General features: G+C 36.2%; 1 protein-coding gene across 2 annotated transcripts in view; it reads right to left on the bottom strand.

Annotated features, from left to right (window-relative positions):
• ADCY8 (adenylate cyclase 8) overlaps positions 1-22,639 on the bottom strand; it is a 116,971-nt gene that overhangs the window by 50,401 nt on the left and 43,931 nt on the right. For both annotated transcript variants that reach the window (XM_039715494.1, XM_039715493.1), the window contains exons 3-5: positions 18,048-18,178; positions 15,487-15,598; positions 4,722-4,849 (exon numbers count right to left, since the gene is read on the bottom strand). In XM_039715494.1, the coding sequence (XP_039571428.1) occupies positions 4,722-4,849; positions 15,487-15,598; positions 18,048-18,178 (371 nt within the window). The remainder of the gene's footprint in view (positions 1-4,721; positions 4,850-15,486; positions 15,599-18,047; positions 18,179-22,639) is intronic.

Below are 22,639 nucleotides of genomic sequence, written 5' to 3' on the forward strand. Positions count from 1 at the left end.
TCTGGTTTAAGGAAATAAGGATTTTAGATGACTCTGCTGACAGCAGAAGGATGTACAGGTGATCTCCTGTGTCTCCTGCTAACTGAAATGTCCTTTGATCATAACGTTCAGTTATATAGGGAACATTTTGGTTGGACTCAACATAATTATGGAATTTTCCTAAAGGAATTCAAATGCTTTTTGGTGCTGACATGACAGGATAGTAAATGAAGTGAGGCAAGTGATCTTTTCAGTGTGACTCTGGAAACTGTTCATGCCTTTGAAGGAGATATCCGTTATTTTAGAAAAGCTTGGTAACAGGATACACTAAAGTACTGAACACTTTGAATGGTACAGTGCAGGCAGTGTGATTTGTGGGATGTAAGATTTTGTAGATGAACTTTACACAAGTTGAATTTACAATTTAATGTAGATATTTTCCCAAGGAGACAATTTAAAATAACACCAGGATGAGTTTACCTTGGATTTAGAACTGTAATCTAATGTAGGCAGAAACTTACCTGGAGACGTTTCATATTGTCAGACTTATCACTAATATAACTGACTTGCTCTGAGTTCAGACAGAATCTGTAGCTACATGGGCAGAGTTAATACTGCTTCATTCCTCCTCCTCCTTATGTAAATCTGCTCTGAGAAGCAGGAAAGTAATACAGTACAAGGGACCACACAATATTATTAGAAGTTTGTTTTTTGATTTGAGAAGTATGTTATAAAATTCTTATAACCATATACATATACATATATGTATATATACACAGTCCTATGCTATTTTTGCAATGTGGCCTTGACTGTGTTTTGTGGTATAGTCAGAAGATCAAGAGATCACAGAAATACATGAACTCATTCATCTCTACCTGATTTAGTTCACATCATCATCCAACAGCAAAAACAGGAAAAGAAAATCTGTTCTGATGGTCTCTCCATTCAGAGTCAGTGGCTGGAATGGACATGTGGAGGTGACAATATGATCAAGTCTTGGTAGGAAACCTATATTCAATCTTAGAAATGTCTAAAAAGTGCTGGCTGAACTTGTGAATATGTCATAATATCCCTTTGCACCACCACACAGAAATGAAATTAAGCCTTAGTTTTTGGGTTTGTGAATACATCCTCTATTCTGTGAATCAGATCTCATTGCATCATAGGAAGAGCCTTGTAGATTATAGGAGAAATAATCTATGGAAGGAATCCAGAACTGGATGAATGATATTAATATATAATTACTTAATTACATACTTTATAAATAATGCAATATGAAAACAATTCCTTCTCTTTTAATGCCCGAGTAACATCTTTAACAAGAATTGATTACTTCATGATTTTTGTTAATACTCAACAGATGATGATAAAAGCAATTTTTTCATGCTAAAAGCAGGAAACCTGCCAGGGCAGTCAGTTATCTAAAACAGTTGAGGTATTTTTGATTGTGGATTTGTTTGGGTTTTTTTAGTTTTCCTTTTTTTCCCCCTCTCTCATGAATTTGCCTTAATATTAGTACTTAATTACAGACTTTTAATGAAGACAAGCTGTTATCTAATTTCTGGAGTTTAGACTATATTGCATGCTGAGACCATTTATTCTGTCATAATAGTTACTCTTTCAGATGGTTTGTAGTGGGAAATGATCCAAAAAATGAAACTACTCAGGGCTCCTTGATTCACCAAACAAATGTACCAGCACAAAGGTTTGTTTGAATTTCCACTGTTATATATATATTGTGCCATTTCCACCATTACACTATGAAAATGAGTCCTTGAGGAGCTGAACCTCACGCAATCTCCCTTCCCCTCTACTCCCAGTCACAGGGATTTTAGGAATAAGGACGTTTGAGAAAGTGGTGTTATTCCTGACAGCCACTTTGCTTGGCTGATAATTGTTAAAATGAATGATCATGAAATGATAACTGTTAAAATGAATGATCATGAAATGATAACTGTTAAAATGAATTATCATCTCCTGACTAAACATTCAATTGGAATCCTGTTTCCATCAACAGTCAGTCCAGACAGGCATTGATACAATAAAATTGAACAAAATGAGAGTTATTGCTGCACGTGAAAAAATGTGGAAACCAGCTGAATAAAGGAGCCCTTTGTGAAGAGCTTGTCCTTTTTACTTTAATTCACATTTCCAGCTGCAGATAAACACAATTTACAGATCTTTGGGTTTTGCAGCACAGATCAAGTATGGATTTTTTCTCATGCCTAAATGTGATGGATTATTTACTTTGGAGTAAATATCAGATTCCATGGCATCTTCCTGTAGTTAAAAGTCATCATCAATTGTTCTCAGCAGTTAAGGGAGCAAAGAACAAGAAGATAGATTTGAATAACGATAATAGTGCTTCTTTTATGGGATGTTTAACAAAGCATGGTAATGCAAAAAAAAAAAACATTACAGAGAAAAAAATTATCTTGAATTATTTTGTTGGTTTCTAACCAGTTCCTTTTGTCTGCAAAAAGAGTAGTGGAGCTGCCAGACTCAAGATTAAAATCAAATTGTAAAGTGTCAATTAACAATAAATTAACAATTTAGCTGTATGGATACAAGCTGTACGAAAACACTCAGAAGTGCCTTGTGAGACAGTTTGCCCATTTAGATTTATTTTACATGTTGTGTAATGAATGGGCCTGACGTTCTTGTTCTATTCCCTTTGACCATGGAGTCATCATCGAGGACAATAGAAGGAGTATTCAGTAATGGCATCCTGAGATCACAGGGGAATTTTCTGATGGGGCTCTGCCTCTCCAGAAGGGTTTGCTGACTGGTACAACATTACCAATGTCAATGGAGAGAAATGTTTGTCTGTATAACTTCAGTACAGCTCTCAAATCTGAATTATGGTTTCTCATATCTTAGATCACCTCCCTATTATTTTATACTTAAAACAAATTATTTTCTGAAATCTTCTGATGAAGTTTAAAAATTTTCTAATCATCAAATGTCATTTATGTCACATTTTAAATTTTTAAATATGGTAAAATTCTGTGGGGATCAATGTGATAAAAAACTCACTTTTATAAAAAGGGTATTTTATTTTATCTTAACTGTGAGACATATATCTACTTCTTTAATTTTAATTAATAGACTGTAGATAACTCCAAAATATCTCAGAAATATAGGCAGAAGTATTTCTAATATTCTATGGCAGGATTGGTCCTCCCTGTGAACTGTATGAACACACATTAAGATAAGCAACATAAGGCTCCTTTACTCTGAACAGAAAAGCCTAGGGGAAGAACCATGCTCATTGCATAGACAGAAAATCAGATACTGGGATTATCAAATAAATTGGGGTCAATCTGAACTGAATTGTCTGTGATGGATGACCCAAGTCCTGATGAACTTTGGTGTCATGGCTCCGACTGACTGTAGCTGTTATTTAACATACTAAAAATAGAACAATATTTCTACTGGATAGCTGCCTTCACGACCCTGTTCATTGAAGGGCACAGGATGTTACAGACTTCCACATGTGTAAGGAAATGGAGAGAAATTTACTGTCTTAGAAGAAAAAGGGCTTACAATGGGTTGTCTGCAGGTAGTTTTACCAAGGAAATGCAAAGATTTGATGTGTGTATCCAAAAATTTTAACAATGCTGGTAGATTTTTTTCATCTCTGTGTTGTCTAATTCATGTTTCACTTTCACTGTAGGGATTCCAGAAGCAAAGTATTGATTACTTTATTCAACATTTAGCCTGTGATAATTGAATCCAGCCTTCTTAGATATCACTGTTGCATAATCATTATTCAGTTACATTTTCCATTAATTAATTTTAGTCAAATTCTTTCTCTATTAAGAGCTCAGTAATGCAGCTGCAGTGTGCATTAACTGTCTGATGTATATCATGAGACAGACCCAGATAAAAGGGGCAAAAATGCCTGGACAAGAAGCAGACAAAGAGATTGAACAGCAAAAGATCCAGGGAAAGAGGATAGCATGTTAGGCAACACTATTTTAGGGAAGACAACAGGAAAAGTATTTGAATATAAGCTCAGTAATTTTTTAATTGATACATTGTATCAGTAAAACCCCATACATTTCTAAAAGATGGACAAAACCTCTCTTGGAGTACTAGATGTAAGCCAATGCCATGGTAACTCATTGGGCAAGCTCTATCCACAGGCTACTGAAACATGATTATTATCAATTATAATTGCATCAAAATACAATAATCTAACAGCAACATAATTATATTTACATGATGGGAGCACATTCCTTCATTAAAATACTTCCAGTGCTTGTGAATTTAAGCAAGAACCTAATTTAGCAGGTAAAATTTGTTCATCTGGAAAATCTCAATACTTATGGGTTTGCCTATGAGCTAGTTTCCAAGCTAAAGGATAGCCAAAGCTGTCCATTTTGTGTTTATATTGTGGTTTAATTTTATTAAAGGGATTTTAGGAAGCAATTCAGACTCCTCTTCAGTCTCCTCTTGAAATTGACAACAGTACAAAGTGAGAACTGCCAAGAACTGTGAAGCCTCTCAGCCCCACACAGCTATTGTGTTACATCTCTGAAGTAGCACAGGTTAATAAAATCATTTTAGCAACTATTCCCACGTGTTACATGGATCAAAAAAAGTCCTGTCCTTTTCACAGTGATAATGCTGAGATTTTTGAACCAACAGAATGATTACTTGTCTAGTGATAGCATTCTCAGGTAGGAAGTTCAGAACACTGCCAGAAACAATGAATCAGGGGGAGAAAAAGGCATTACCTGATAGTTTTGATCATGCTGAGCCCCATTTCAACACAGCAGTGTGCATGGTCCTGGCGAGGTTCTGGGAGCCCCGACACGCAGTAGTAACAATCCCCCAGGATCTTTATTCTGAGACAATGGTGTTCCTACACACAAATGTATCAAAGACAAAGAAAACATTTGCATGTTTTTTCATAATTTTAAGGTGAAAGTAGAAATGGTAATTGCTGTTAAAAAAACCAACACCCCACCTTGTTTCTGGATGTTTCCTGTTTGTCATTATATAATTGTGATTTATATCACTTTTGACATAAACTACCTTTACATTTGCAGAAAAGAAGACTATAGTGATTTTTCTTCTATGCTAATCTGAGATGTTCTTGCTGATGGGGAGAAAGGTTTTATCAGAGCTAGGTGGAACATAGACCAAGGATTCAGAAATGCCAGCTGAGATAATGAATAATCCAATTTAGGCTATGTTCCTCCATGGCATGTTTTCCTGCCCACTTTTTACACTGGAAATAAATGAAAAACCTCTTTCCTCCCACTGAAATCTCTTTCCACCTAAAGTTTCTGCAGTGACACTCAAGTATTCCCAACAGGTATAGAAACTGATCAAGTATCTGCATGACAAGGATCTCAAAGAAGCTGTCCTGCATCAAGCTCATGCTGTGGAGAAATGATGTTTGGCATCCAGGTAGAGACATCCTTTACCCTAAGAGCAAATAGTGAATTTAATTTCTAAAATACATATTAACAGTGTCATTACAGACTAAAACAGAATATTATTGGGTGATTTGATCATTATTTTAGAAGATCCTTTTCTAGTGAGCAGAAATATCTGAATTGTTGCAATTTTGCAGTTCCCAGACCAGCATATGAGACCAAGATTATCTGTAAATTTGCCCAATGTATTCTGCTGATTGGGCCCTCACAGGAGGCAATCAATGCACAGGAAAAGAGAACATTACAAGCTGTGGCAAGGAAGCGTTTTTATGATGGAGAGTCGCTGAAATATTGAGTGTAGTATTAATAATCAATCAGTAAAGGCTGCAGTAACAGACCTTTAAAAAGAAAAATTTAAGTAAGCTCTAGAAGCAAGTGTGAATGCTGATTCTCCCAGGAATCAAGTATGGGTTCCCTTCAAAGTTTTGCTTAGGAGGAATGAAGGTTTGTAGTCAACCTCAGATAAGACTTGCACAATCCTGGAGTGACACAGAGAATCTACACACTTGTACTCAAAGCTTTTTGAGAAGTCAGCTGAAGCCTTAAGCATGTCAGCAAGGGTAAAACCTGTTCTGGGCACGTGGCCAAAAAGTAAGCTGATTCACCCTAAAATCTTCTTAAACCATCAGTAGGAACTGACCGTGTTTGAAGCTTTGGTTAAGGCTCCAGCTAAAACCAGTGCTTGCCTTTTGAGTGCAATGCCTTGGTACCTGTTTCACACAAAATTCCAGACTGAACTCCAGGCTTCCAAAATGTCAAAATTCATATGTAACTCTGCTCTTTCCTCAATCTCTTCTTTTCATCCCCTTTGCAGACCCACAAAAGAACACTGCTTCAAATAAAATTGTACATCCTAAACCCCTCCAAAACAACATTTTTTTTAACTGTTCCCCCTCAATGGAAAGAATTAGAGATCTGATGTTATCACATTTTCCACTTATTTTTTTTTAACTATAGAGCGAAACTGTGAAACACAAAAGTCAATTGACAAGTAGGTAGGACTCAATGGCACAAATCAGAGCATGTCAAACAGTAGGAGGACTTCCTTAAGCTTTTCTCTCTGTTCCTTGTTTAAACAAAATGCAAAGAGATGAAGATATAAACCAGAGATTCTAGCATTTTTTGGCTTTTCTAAAGGCCCCATTCAATTGATTGTTACTATAAGTGATGTTTTCTTTTATATCTACAAAATAAAAGGATCATGTATAATGTCATATGGGTTTGACTCAGGTGGAATAAATCAAAAGGCAGCTCTTTATTCAGAGCCACTGCAAATACATTACAAATAATAACCTCATAGTAGAATAGAGGGGAAAAAAGAGAAAAACAGTCAATGCTTAGGAAAGAAAGAAAGACTGAAATAAAAGAAAGAAAGATATATCTCCAGTATTATTATATTTTAATTTTTAAATTGCATTTTTAATTTCAACATTTATTATACCTATCTGATGACATGGGAAACCCCTATTAAGTGAGAATTTATTTCAGCACAGTTAAAGACTGTAGTCTTCAATAGGATAAGACTGTTGTTTGATTCTTAATGCCTCACTTAAACTGGCTAAAATGCTGGTTCCAGTAAATTCAGATGAGACTTATATCACCTTCCTGCATGTCTGAAATTCAGAATAAAGCAGACAGCTTCAGAGGGATGTGCTTTTGTAAGAATAAGAATCTTGATGCATGGCAAGGTCTGCTAACGAGGGTCTGAAATATGCAAATGTTAGTGCATGTGTGTGACACAGGAAATCCATTCAGCTCCTCATGAATGTTTTCTTTCCCTTGTCATGTGGTGTCACCTGGCTCATTTGCCAAAGCTCAGGAAGTCATCCACAGAGTGCAATATCCCTGTGGAGATGACTATGTCAGGTGTCCCCATGCCAGCGAGCAGTGGAGCCCAAGGAGAGCCAGGCAAGGCAGTCGGGGAAGCCTGGGGACAAATTCAGTCACAAATAAAGCTGTTGGCTGGGCTTCACTTCAGCTGTCTGTACCTAAACTCACCATGTACCTGTGAGACCCTGGGTGTGTGAAACACCCACACAGGACTAACAAATATGACATAAGATTTATGTCCTGTGGAACATTGCAGGAGTCAGGCAAGGTGTCTCTGCTGGCACAAGAAACCACAGGGAACTTTTAAATGACTCCTTGTCTTCCTGGGTTTTTTTTTCCTGTTAATCAAATTATCATAACTGGTAAATGTGATCTGTGTTACAGCCTGACTACATTGCTTTTTCATTTTTTATGCTTCCCTAATTATTCCCATCATACTCATTTCAAAAGTAAACTATGGGCTTTTTATCACTGGAAATAATTCATCTAGAGGAAGATAATTCAACGACTCTCAAGGACAGGGGGCTAATGGTATCTGCCTTTGACAGGGGCAAACTGGCTGGTCCCATGAGATTTCCTCAAATGACTCGGTAGCTTAATCACATCTTCAGTTTAGACTCAAAGCTTTGTCAGACTGTTGTACGAGAGCATTAAGGTTAGATTCATGAATAATGTGGGCAGTCATGCTCTAGTTTTAAATCAGAGATTGAGTTTTGTCAGGGCCTGCCCACTTTTCAGTGGTATAAAATTATATTAGTATCAATCAAGATTTTCCTCACACTGTAGAGCTCAAGCCCACTTCCTAAAATTGTCTCACTGCAATGGTATCTAAGAGTGGCAAGTTGATATTAAATGAAAATGAATGAAAAGTCTAAATATGTATGAAGAAACTGCAAAATGAGTAAATTATTTAAATAACAGAAAATTTTCATACAGGAACTTTGGTACAGGAAATATTTTTCACAACTGTGTTAAATTCTTACACCATTGTGAGGCTATTATCATCTACTCTTTAATTTATTTTATTCCTCTTCCCTTTTTCATATGCAATTCTAAAAGTTGTCCTTGGGCATGTAAATGACAGCTGATATTATACAGACGTTCACATCAGTATCCATCAGTCTCACACCCCTTCCAATACTCATTCATTAATAGCATTTATTGAAGGGATCAATTAAAATCTCAGCATGCCACACATAGGGGCTCTTTTCTCCCCTTATTTGCAGCTTTTATTTGCTGCAAGTGGAAGATTAAGGGGCCTGATTCTGCCAAGATCAATTTAAATCAGAATTTTTGCCTGGGGATATTGAATAGACTCAAACACCCAACTATTTTTAATAATAATTCTAGATTAATTTAGTGGCAATTGATAAGAAACCTTTTTCCAATTCACCTAAATCCAGAGAAAAAGAAAATATGCAGATTTTTCATAAATAATTGCCTTGTATGTGGTGAATGATTTATGTTTAAGCTTATTAAATATACCCCTAGTGACTGGAAAGGAAGCAAAGCAAATTGGCATAAGGTGGAGCTGCAGAAATGAGTTGCTCAAATATCAAGTTGCTGAAAGACACAGTCAGAGACTTCATTAATATTTCTTGTTTCCTTGGGCTAAATTCCTGACAAGGGAAAAAAAAGTGATTTTGTTTTGTAAGCTATGCCACTTTTTCAATTCTGCCAGTGCTGAATTAATCATTTCACCTAGTTTTGAAAGGAACCCCATAGGATAGCAAACAGACCACAGAAAATTGAAATTTTTTTGCTATTTTTACAATTTCAAGCTCAGAGTTTAGAACATTGGGGATGAAAAATTACTGCAACTGAACTACAGAACAAAAAGAAGTTATACACATAAGTCTTCTTTCAAAAGGCAGCCAGAGTGGGAGAAGGAAGGGACTTGGCCTTTGTGTACAATAGCTCAGTTCCTGAAACCTGTGCCAAAGGCAGAGGAAACCTGGATAAACCTCATTTCTCAGCATGAAAGGGGGCTAGGCCAAAGCTCTTAATCAGCAGTCTGTTTTAGGGTGGCTTGGTGAGAGAGCTCCATCCAAATTCCTTCTATTGCAGCTCTGTCCCTTTGGAAAAGAGAACTAGGACCTTGAGAGAGACAGATGGAGGGGGGTTCTCAAGCCTGGTCATGTAGGCAAAAAAAGAGGACCAGAAATGATACAGAGTTACCAAGATTTTTGAATTTTTATACACATAAAGGGAAAAATATGGCAGTCTTTCATTTTCCTAAACTAGGGAATACATAAGTATGGCCCTATATTAAACACTTTCTACACATTTTACCATACTGTATAAGGAATGGGGGTTTTTTTTCTTTAGGAAAAAAAAACTCTAAACTATAATGGAGCAGTTAGAATTTCTCTGTGCTGCCAGAAAAAAATAGGTTTGAGGTCTCTCATGCTGCAGAAGGAATTGAGGTGCACTGGTGAATGGGGTTTATGATTTATTATATCAACAGCTTTGTTCCTTGACACATTGTAGAAGAAAACTGCTGTGACTGCTGTGTCTGGTGAGCAATTTGCCTTGGCAGTTTGTGTTAATTAGAAGACTATGCTTTAAGTGATTTCAGGGACAGAAATTCCCATGAGAAAGACTCAAGGTGTTTCTTTCTAGCTAAGCCAGGAACAATTCTTCATGGAAATCCGTCCCCTTAGGAGTTTCTAGAACTTAATTGCTTCAGGTACGTGGGACAATGGTCAACAACATTAGAACATGAACCAGGGTGTGCCCAGGTGGCCATGAAAGAGGTTGTAGCCAGGTGATTGTCACTCTCTTCTCCCAAGTTATAAGAGACAGGAAAAGAAGAAATGGCCTCCAGTTACACCAATGGGGATTTGGGTTGGATATTAGGTAAAATTTCTTCATCTAAAGCATTGCCAAGCATTGGAACAGGCTGCTTGGGAAAGAGGTTGAGTTGTCAGCCCTGAAGATATTTAAAAGTTACATGGATGTGCTGCTTAGGGACGTGGTTTAGTGGTGGCCCTGAAAGTGTTAGGTAAATGGCTAATCTTAGATGTCTTTTCCAGCCTTAATTATTCTATGATTCTGTTAAGGATGAGTTGAAGAATTCCCAAGAATATACTAGTGAAGCCTAATTTAGTTAAAATCCCAATTTAGTCACAAATTGAATTCTTTTTGGGTGAGTTGAATTTGAGTAATTCTCAGTTTATAAATCACTGGAAAATTTGAAACAAATTTTATTTAATCTGTCATTTTCATCTGAATTTTTTTCATAAAAACCTGTATACTATCACTTCCAAAAGTGTTTTGTGGGCTGGGACATATATGACTGTTTAGGTCTTTAGATGAGCTCTTTATCATCTGAAAAACTGTAAATGCAGGGAGAACATGGTAAACAAAGTTGTTTATTCATTAGTATGAGCCAATTAATTATTGACACTGGCTGGGAGGAAAAACACAGAATTAAGCACTGCAAAAAGAGAATTCACACCATCCCTTTACTGTAAAGTCTTATAATGCCTTTATAATGAGCTAAATAAATATATTAATACTCGTAATCCAGAAACTCTGCTTCTTGCTACATCACCCCAAACATATACATATTAAAAAATTCACACCTGACATATATGTTTATGCAAGGTTTTTTAGGAAGTCTCTGGAATCTTGTGGGTTACGTGCTGGAAGACAACTTCACCATGGAACAAAACACGGCCAGCTCAGAGCTGGGACAGTAAAGCACTACAATGGAAGTGTCTTTATCAAGGAAACAGAAAAGCCCCCAAAACCCTCCAGTCTTCCCTTCCTGATAACAATCGGTACAGGTATTTTATTGGGGCTCTGGGGTGATGTGGTCTTGTGGAACCTGGTAGTCAGGTTGGTTTCCAACCCTGGAAACAGCAGCCACAAGATTGGTAATACACCGTAGAAGGAATTTTTGACAGCTTGTCTGCAGCACCACAGGAGACAATTTAACCAAGGTTACAGAAGAAGATTGCCTTCTTAGAAAAAATATAAACAAAACCCCAATAAATCCTTTAATAAGCTTCTTTTCCTCTTTGTTGCATCTGAAACTGAATCTACAAAGAGTGCAGATGAATTTAGAAATATGATAATTTAAATCATGGTATTGGCTGACATCTAGAACTGCAGAGAAGGTAGAGGAAAAACAAACATCAAAAATAACTATTGCTTCACCAAGGCAGGACTTTTTTTAGGCTTAAGTTTCTTGCTGAATGTCATCTTATTTCCCTTCTCTTCTCAAAATTTCTGCCTAAGGAAAGTATTAATATTAATAGAGTTTCTGTTTAGGCCTTTTAGTAGATGAAGTATATATAAGAGAATGTTCTCTCAGTTCTGTTTTATGCCAACTTATTTTTCTTCTTTTGTAAATGTCACTTTTCTCTTTAATAACTATAAATCTTTTACAAATATCACAGAGTGATTAGAAATGGGAAGTAGCTGTACAAAACATATTATTACATTTTTTCTCAGAAGAAATATTGAACTGAATTCTGCATTCTATTTTTTGTTCAGAGTGTTCTGTGGTAATGATACAGATATTATGGATTTTTTTTTGTTGTTAATTATATGCATCAATGTATGCCATAAAACTTGATGTAACTTAGGGAAGATTAAAAAATCAGAGACATCTTATTACTTCTGTACTCCTTAATAAAGCTTAATAAGAGAAAAAAGAAACTTAGCCAAATTACATTTTTCAGTATGTTGTGAAAATGTCTTCTTTAATATTATATGATTTATATAAGATGTTTGAGCAGATCCAACAATCTTTATATGAGATTATAATTTAATACTTTTATTTAGAAGTAAATAAGGATTTATACATTTTTTCCTTAAAACCTGAAGAAACTGCCTCAAGCTTTCTGCAACTGGCCTCTTTGCTTTGATGGTAATTCTTTGCAAACTCCAAGAGTCTGAGTAACAGTGACTATTTTAAAGGGTTATGGTAACTCTAGCTAAGCTGATTAAGAACCAGTTAAGTGATAGATCTGAAATCTGGATCTGATTGTGTAAACCTCCTTAGTGGAAGATCCTTCTAGGGAGGCCTTGAAAGGACCACTTCCCAAAAGTCCTGTCAAGGATTGACAGGAAATAGAAACCTATTGCTAATAACATTTACAAAAGGAATAAGACCAGGAAAATAAACAATTACCATGCAGACATGGTGGTCACAATGTGACAGTAAGACCAGAAAACCCCAAAATAATATTTTTCAGTACAATAGTGTTATCACTGTAAGTTTAGAAACATGGCATTTGGACAGTGATCAAGGAAACAGAGATAAGCAGGAATGGTGGTAATCTGCCTTCTTCACACTCATGGAGGTTAGTCCAGGAGCACTGTTTTCAGTGCTTTAAAAGGGATTCTCAAAAACAGGAGGTATTCTAGAAAAGTAGCTCCCAAAACTATTTGAAGGAATAAATCTTACAGAGTAAAAACCTTGCCATGAGTTTGGTCTATTTCTTTTATCAAAAGGAAACCTGAGAAGCCCCTTGATCAAAGCATCCAGATGCATTCCCAGAGGAAGTCAGTGGCTACAAGATGGTCCCTTTTTCTGGGAATGATTCCATATAGCAAGAATCAAAGGATGTAATTCAAAGTCAGAAAAAATCAAATGAGGAAAAACCCATACTGAATAAACAGTGAGAGTGTTAAGGCACTGGAATATACTACCAAGATGGACCAGCATTAAAACAAGATCATCTCTTGGTTCATTCAGACAAAGACCAGGAATTTTTCCCAAAGATTCAACTTTACCAGGTGTGAAAGCTTTATGCAATATCAGATGGGTAAGTTGATAGATCCATGTAATTCACAAGTCCTTAAAATTCAGGGTCACTCAATGTCCATTTCCAAAACTTTCCAAAGGAAAAAGTGAAATTCAATATAAGATTTAGACCCTTTTATTTTATGCAGCTGGTCCCCTCCATAAGAGTCCAGTGTGGAGTCTTGGTTTCCTGCAAGTGCAGAGGGAGGATTTGTCTCCTTGAATTGGGCAGAAACACCAAATCCTTTCTAGGGAAGCAAGAGAGGTTTCTCCATGTTAGGCATCTCTATTGTCAGGGTATCCCACAGGTATTATGACATCCAGGCCACAGAACCCACAAATCAGGAAGGCAATCAAAATGTCTTTTTACTGAATTTTACTTTTTCATGATCATATAACTTTAATCTTTGCAGGCCAAATATGTTCAATTTCTACACTGGTTCTTCCCTGTCTCTTCCACCTTTCAGAGGATTATTCTAGACCAGTGGATTAGTCTAATCAATGATGTGTTAAAAAAAGAAGTAAATTCCCAGACTAGGAAAGGAAATGTATGAAAGATCCTAGGGTCTTGAATTTAGTGACTGGGACATTCACTTGAGAGGTGATCATCCTGATAACGACATTTTGCAGACACAAATGGTCTTTCATCCCAAATCAGAGATTTCTGGTAAAACAGACTGATATATTTATTGCCATTTCTTTAAAATAAACTCACCTACATTTTTGGGATGCCTATTATTGTATGGCATATTCAATGTCCTCTGTTAGGATTTATGAATTTAGAACTGCATATTTAGAACAGAAAGATTTCTAGAAGGTGTGTGACAAGCCACAGAGAAGGGGAAAATGTCTAGGCATTTAAAAGCAAAATTTCCTGTTCCCATAAAATAAAATAAAAAACAAACAAGCAGGAAGTTGACTTCAGGGTTAAGTGACAAGTGAAGGAGTATTCACTGGATTAGACTTTTAAATGTAAATGCTTCCTTGTTCCTAACTCCTTTACTGGATATAGTCATTTTACACAAAATCACTATTGATTAAATATAGTTTATGGAATGGTTACAAAATATGATTAATTATCATGAATGCTAGTCAAAATTGAAATGTGAAGCAAAGCACTAAGGAATTTTTTATACTTAGTCTTCCTAAAATATTTCTGTGACACACATACAGTCTATTTGGTGTAAAATATGTTTCTTCAGTTAGAAAAGCTGTTTTTGTCAAGCCATACAAAAGCAGACATTACTCCTCTACTCCTTCTGAAAGACAGGACTGAGGTAATTCTTTCACCTGGCTTGGTTTCCAGTGTAGACCAGAGCTGATGAGGGGTTTTTGTTTGCAAAGCAGATATTGTAGGTTGCATTTACTAATTTGCCACTGTCCAGGCAATGGGTTATGGCACCCCTCTGTACAAGAGGAGACACATTACTATTTGAGATAAAAATAATTGTATCAAAAGAAATTTCAATAGTTATGGAAGACTTGCTTTTCTTGACCTTAATGTGTAAGATGAGAGAAAACCACAAGGATCTAACTCTGATACAGTGTAATATGTGTACAAATACCCCATCACCCTAATTCAGAAATGTATAAAAGCCAGTGAGGGATGCAAATCTCTACATCAGGCCAAGCCACTTTAGTTTCCTTTATAGTAGATAGATAGCATGGTCTGTGATATTCAGTGCAATTAGCATTTTCCCATAGTATGTACCCACATTTGGCTGGATAAATGATAAGAAAAACTCCCTGAAATGTACTTCATTGCCTCCACATAGAAGCCCTATTAGTCAGCTCAGATATTAACACCTAAAGATAGCCATATTAAATTGTATTTTGACCAAAGAAATATGAAAAAAATAAATATACAAGCCTAGCAAAACTGAGCATGTTCCACTTGTATTTTTGTGCTTCATTTTTTTTCCTGATCAGTGCTAATTAAGGAGCAACTAATTTTCCTGATGTAATAATTTTCTCTGCTGTGTTTAATTAATTTCATTGTTGAGTTAGATAGAATCCAGCCTAAAGACTGTAAACCCTGCTATTAACTAACCACTGCAATGACTGTGAGAACTAATTAGATGACCTTAAATGAATAGGTCTTTTAATCTTCCTCACTTTTCAGAAGAAAAGACAAATAAAGCTAAGCTAGGGTCTTAAAAAAAATTTCCAGCAAAAATCCAAAATATGAAGCTTCCTTAGAAACTGTCATAGGTGATCTACTTTTATACTATTCTCTGTCCAGCACTACAGAAACCAAATGTCCTGATGACAGCCTCTGCTTTCACTTGTTATCAGAACTCAGCATTTTTCATATAACTTTGTCAGTGTCTTCCAAACTCAATTGCTACATAAAATCCCTGTGGGGAGAATATAGATATATATTGTTCAAATTGATCAGAAAGTATTTTCTAAACCTCCCAAACATGGAATTGATTTTGTTTTTTTGGAAATAAATTGTGTTTAACTCACATGTGCTAGTCGATCAAATCTGGCAAAGAGTTCATTCAGCATTCGGACCAGCTCCTGGGCTGACAGAGTTGTGGAAAGGTTGGTGAAGCCTTTAACATCTGCAAAAAGAATGCTAATAAAAAAAAATAAATTAATATTTCAGTCTACATCCTTTCATTACTGAATGTTTTAAGTTACCTTCTAGCATTTTACCAGTGGAAAGGTCATTTTATCACCCTTGAAGTAACACTACTTCTGTTCTATACCTTTGTACATGCTGGAGTACTAAATATAAATATTGAGGAAACTAAAAAAAATACTACTAAGAGTGAGAAAATGTTTTGCTAAAAATAGGAATCATGCAAATCTGTGACAGTCTTGATACACCAGGCTAAGACCTGTTTTGTTTAGTCTCATTTTAGGCATGTGACAGCAGTACCTGAGTTAGAACTCTAGTGCTCTCTTTATAAGGTATGAATCTTTAATTGAATAATTCCTTTTTCATTCTACTGACTTTGCAGGGCGCCTAGTGTGATCGTACTTTGAATTTAGGTGTATCAGCTTGTGTGCCTGAAATTGTCGTAGGATCTCCATTAACAAAATACTTGCAAACAAACTTCTAACCTGTGTTTGAATATCTGGTTATTTTTCTTGCCTTTTGGCTGCTCACTGTGCCTAGAATGACAACATCTGAATACAGAGAAACATAAACACACACGAAGTCTGTGGTGTGCAAGATACCACCCAGAGCAAAGCATGTAGTAGCTCAGTAATTATTAGACAAAGAAAGTATTGGCTACCTCATAAAGCAGTGATGCTCGAAAAGACACTCATCATTCTGGCACAAACCTCGTTAGCAATTGAAAGTTTAGCAATTACTGGTGTTACAAACTGAGTACCAGATGCTTTTTTTCACTTTATCTGATGACTTGTGGTGAACAAGATCACAACTTGACAGTGTCTGAGAATTACTAATGTAACCAATAAGAAATACAGTAATGATCAGGTTGACTGATAACACTTCTTCAAATGTATGGACTGGTAAAGGATTGGGTGAGGTTTAAACAAAATGCTTACAAACTTGGTGAGATTTTTACCAGTGAGAAGTAATAAAATGAAAAGGTAAAGTACCAAGCTATGCAAAGAGTAATGAATAGTAATAATAGACTAAATTTATGCTAATAAGATGTTCAAATTACTATTTTCTAGCCCTTTAATTTTCAAACCCAAAAAAATTTCTAACTGGATATTACTTTTAAGGATTCATATAGCATTGGTTTAGGTAGTATTCAGTGCTGAACATTTAAGAAACAAAATAAGGTGAATGAAACCTTGTTTTGAAGTTATCTAGTTTCTGGCAGCATGTATAGAAGCCAACCAGTATCTGTATTTTAAAGCATACAGAATTTTAATTTAAAATCATTTTCAAGCATAAAATATGTTTCCACTTCTCACCCTGTCTACAACCCTTTTCCATTAAAGCAAAAGGGCCATCTTCTCCATATTTTGATTCTTCTACAGCAACACTTACTCTGAGTATGAAAAAGGTTAATGGAAGACATTTTAATTTAGTGCAACTCAAACCTTTATGATAAATGATATAAACTTTATGATATAAAGATAAATCTTTATGATATAAACTTTCAATCAGATTTAATAAAATAACATATCTGAGCTACTGCATGGCCACAGAAGAAGCAGATAATCAACTTATTCTTCTGCAGAAGTGCAAATTATTTTTATTGGACTTCTCCAGACAAAGTTATACTTTGTTTTCATCGAAAGGCAAAGTACTTGCTTCCCAAGAAATTTATCTACCATCATATCCATGCTTATTTTGCACTTCCTTCAATGATGATTTCAAAGATGATCACTCAATGATTTACCCTCTTGTTTTGGGAAAGGCTTATGGAAAAAGGTATTGGCTTGACAAAATATTCTGATTATCAGGAAATACAATAAAACCAAGAATATGTAATATCATGGAGTAGAAGTTGATCACTCTGGTGTAATGTACAATTAGGACTAATTACCTTGAGTAGCAGCTTACAGGATAATTATCACCCTTCCGATAACTTATTTCAGGAAAGAAAAAATTTAGAGAGAAGAATAAAGATTAAGAAAATCATAAGACTGATTAAATGAAAATGGCTATAGAGCAGAGGAACCACAAAACCATCTTTGAGAACATCTTACAAGTCTTCATCTCATTTTTCAGTGTGTGGGATGAACCACCAGGTTGGGGCAGAATATGTGTCCACATGTAGGAAGGGCTCCCCTTCCAGTGCAATCCTGACCACTTAAGTGAACTGAGTGTGATAAAAAGTGAAAAAAAATGAGAAAAAACCACAAATGGTCCAGACCCAGTGTTTAGTTCAAATGGGTTTTGCCATTGCCATGGCATCCAGCCATCCTGATGAGTAGAAGGCGGCGTCAAAATGCTCCTCTGCTCAAATATTAAACAAGGGTACACTAATTTTTTGATTCATGGATGAATAAAGCAACAGAAGGGAAACCCTCAGACAAGAGTAATTTAGCAATGTCTGAGATCTTAAATATTACAGAAAGGCTACTTCACCCACCTGACATTCTCGTAACGATGAATGTAGATCTTATGGAACTGGTGCTGCAAATGTTCATCTTCTACATTGGTCATATCATTTATCATTTCCAGGACTACAAACCGAGGTAACACAGAGAGCACCAGCCGTTCCTGAAACAAAGAGAAAACCAGTATCAGTCTGAACTGGTATTTCACAATGCCCTGCTTGAGGATCTGGACAACTGGTTAAGACATGACCCTCCTGTCTAAAAATTCTAGCTCAGGCCATTTGTGATAAATCACTTTATCAGCCTGAGTCCAGAGTCCAGGATACCTCTGGTTTAGGTAAGAAAGAATAAAATGAGCTCACATGCTCATTCAAACCAGTTCTCTTGACTAGGAAGACTGGATAACATATCCAACGTTTCTAATTAAGTTTGTCTGTGTTTCAAGAACACTCAGGAAGAGTAAATATTTGAGACATATGTTTATATATATACACACATGTTTATTTATAATGCATACTAGTAGAGTATCCATGTATATTAGTTTATTATTAGTGTGCAAACACAGTGTATCAGTGCATACTAGTGCACATATACTTCTAGCATTAGTGTATAAAGATATATACATATCCACACAAGTGCTGTTTCCAGCCCTGTCATAATATACTTAACCCCAGAATTTTCACAGAATTTCACCAAATATTCTCAGTTGGAAGGAACCCCCAAGGATCTTAAGTGACTGGGCTATATGGGGATTGGACCTGGAATCGTGGTTATTAGCACTGTGTTCTAACTAACCACATCTTAGTATAGCCAGGCAAGCCCTCAAAAAGTAATCAAGTTCTTTCATGAAAGCCCTAGATCATCCCCAGAGAGATTTTAGACTGACTTCAGTGGCTCATCAATTTAACAGCTTTGACAGATTTTTGCAAGTATCCAACCCAAATCTGTTTCTCTGCAAATTAAAACTTCTTTTTATCCTTTCAAATTGGACATGGATAATTATTGACTGCTGCTTTCTCTGTAATAATCCTTCTGTATCAAAATACTGTTATTGTGTCCTCTTGCCCTCAGTCTCCCTTTTTTTTCAGATTAGAAATCTTTGTTCAGTATTGGAATTTATCACTCCCAATCACTCTGAACCAAAGGTACAATTTTTTACTTTTCTTTTGTATTACAGGATTTCAAATACTGAATTGTTATTGAACTAAAGAAGTTAATGTTACTACCATGTATGTAATGTATTTATAACCAAATTTCAAACAACATTTTGGAAAATAGGATATGTCTAGGGAAAACCAGATACTAACTTCCAAATCAAGCACATATGTAGACTACAGAACACACAGATGAATAAAGTCCTCTCCTCTCCTCTCCTCTCCTCTCCTCTCCTCCAGCCTTTTCTGTCAAAGAAACAGATGCTGAATTTGTTTTGAGGCAACTTGATATCAGGAGGATGTAAAATAACCTCATAGTATACAGGCTGTGTGCTATGTCTCTTCTCAAGAATGAAAATTTGTTCAGCGAAAACAAGAAAAAACAAAGAGGAATGATGGGTGGAATGAGAAAGACAAGGAAACCAATCATGAAAATAATTATTTTATGCCAGCAGGATTCAATGTCATATGGATGAAATGCTGCCATAGATGAAACATCTAAATAAATGAAGGAATCCCTTCCTAGCTTTCATAGGAAGTGATATCACTGCTAACTTACAATTTCACAGTGTAGATCATGAAGAATTCTCACTCTGAGCAGTTTTTGTCAGCAGTTAGTAAACAATCTTCAGCTCTGATGGGAACACGTTGTGGGTAAACACCTCCATTTGTCTGGATGGCAGCACCAGCTGAGGTGAACTGTTTGTTTGTTTAACAGGGGAGAACAAAATCTGCCAAAAGCTGCACTGGAGCACTGGAGTGTTTCACCAGTGGAGCACTGGAGTGTTAAACCCCCCTCCAAAAAGGCACTCCTTCCTGCATAACATGCGGACAGAATATGAGAGAACTGAAAATCTCCTAATATTCAATTTATCCACCTATTCAACAAACCTTTGCTAAATCAAGACTTGCCTTTGTGAGGAAGAGACAAAAAATTACGTGAGTGTTGGCTGATATAGGGTAGGCTGTGAACTATAATGCAGCGAGATCCTCCTTTATTTTGGGAAATAGCCAAGCTCAGACTTTCTGTTTCCCCATACAGGATGGTTCTAATTTTAGCACATCTGCTTTGTTTTGGCTTTCTTCCACCCTTTCCACCTGGGAATTCTGCTATCCTTCATTCTTCTGATGTGTAAACACTGGATGTGATGCTTGTGATAGCAAGAAGCAAACCAGTCCCTTAGGAGGTCCTTCATACCCCTGCAAACCAGGTTTCACAGGAATATTTAGCCCGCAGCTAAATATTACACAAGCAAATGTCCCATGGTTTCTTAAGATGGCATGTTTGCAAAGGGCTGCTGATTGATAGTCTAGGAGCCAGAAATATTTTTAAAATTCTGTGTCCTTGAGCTTCCTGTGATAGAAGGCACTTAGATTTTCTTATTCCTTCACTATCAAGATACATCGCTCAATATGACCAAAAAATAAAACCACCTTCTGAACAAATCAGATCAATATTTCAGAAGTCGTATTAATAAAGTGTCCAATGACTTCTTGCGAAGATGTGTTCAGAATAATACTAAATTTTTTCACAGTAAAAAGAAACATGTTATTTCCTAGCTTATCCATGAAGGATGACAAACTGGAAGACAAATTTTTTTAAAAAAGGAGATTAAAAACAAAAGAAAATAAACAGAAATCCTGGTTGTTATTGAACTATTTATGCACTCTATGATAAGTGAACATTAAAAAAAAAAATCAGTTCCTTCATACATATATGACTTAAATAGAGAATGTACTTTTCTTTCCCAAAAGTAAAATCTTACATTCCTTATTTGTACTTACCTAAGGGGGTATTGAGATTGCCTCTAGAAAGTTTATTTAAAATAAAACATAGTTGGCTTGGCACATGTTCACTAAGCCAAGAAAAATGTGCCTAGAACATTTGATATCTTAACCTTCATGCTACTCATTAAGGTGAGTTAAATGTTCTTGTCTGCACATAAGATCTGGCAATGACCCGTAAAACTGAGGTTAATTACTTTGTCTCTGTAGCAGCCCTCCTCCATTAATACTGAAGGGTTTGATGAGCCTTTGTCAGAATCACAACTGAAGGTTCATGAACAGCTCATGTCACTATTCTGCATGATGTATGTTGTGCTAAGGAAGGGCACTTCAAGAAAAACAGCATTTAAGTGTGTATCTATAGATACTTTTTGAGGAACTTCAGTTACCATCAATTCTCTGGAACTGAAACATTCAAATTCTCTGGAACTGAAACATTCAAATGACAGAAATTTTTTTGCGCTCTGTGGGCATCAGCTGTCCCTTGCTATGCCCAGCTACTCTTACCTCACACCACACTGACAAGATGGTGGGGATGCTGAACCAGGCTTCTTCTCCAAACTGGGCTCTAGTATAGATAATTTCCATTCTTTCTTTTCCTACAGCTGATTCTAGTGTTCTCTGGACCAAAATATGTCCTTTTTCAGAGGTCTTTCACGTCACTTTTCTTCAGTCCAACAGTTAAGAAAGATTTTCAGTTATTCAAGAATGAGTGTCATATCACTCTTCCCTTGATATAAAGATCCTTGCCACATGACTCCCCTTCAAGATACTTAAATACTATTGCTCCTATTTCACAGATTTAGATACTGTGGCACAGAAGAACAGCGCAAAGGTGTGCAGGTCATGTACAAGAAAGCAGTAGCTAATCCTAGGCAAAAGAAAAATGTCAATCTTTTATTGTCCTCTGTACCTTACTATTTACATGATCACAGGTCCTTACATTTCTAGTCAGTCTCTCTTGGAAGGCATTTTCAGATCTGGAGGGTAACACATGAGAAACATTTCCTTCTCTTACAGAGAAAACCCTAATAAAATGTTGTGAACTTTAGGGTGAAGGAAACTCCATCACCCAAATCTTTCGAAAGGTTACTAGGTGAGCAGTGGGCTAAGTGGAGACAATTCAAAGCAGCAGTGATGAGTGGTTTGAAAAGGAGCAGAGATATATTTGCTCAAGAGAAAAGACATAGAAGAAAGAAAATAGCAACAAAGGAATGCTAGAAAAGAGCTGGTGAACTATTCTAATAACATGAATCAACCACAGTCTTTAAGATGGAGCAGATAGAGTTTAGAGTAAATAAATTTGAAAAGTACCTTTAACATGAAGAATAACTATGGTAAAGAAAAAAGCCAACAGAAATCACTAAATGTAACAAATTGATGGTAGAATTCAGGTCTGCATTCAGACACCTGATTTTTGTGACTCTAAGGTAGTTATGCCCAAACTTCCATATAATCCAATGAATCTGGAGTGATACTCAGCTGAGTAAATTACTCCTGTGGTGTCACTGTGGGTCTCTTTGGGTTCTGTTGCCTGTTTTGACTAGATCTCAGTCCATGGTAGTAGGAGTTCATAGATGTAGAGTGTGTAGTCACTTAGTTTAGGAGGTGTCAAATATGGAGCTGACTCCTACCCAATCTACTCCTTCAGGAAAAGTTAGCAACAGTGAAACAAATCCTGCAAT

This window comes from Passer montanus, unplaced genomic scaffold (genome assembly GCF_014805655.1).
Source record: "Passer montanus isolate IOZ18808 unplaced genomic scaffold, ASM1480565v1 scaffold33, whole genome shotgun sequence".
NCBI lineage: Eukaryota > Metazoa > Chordata > Aves > Passeriformes > Passeridae > Passer > Passer montanus.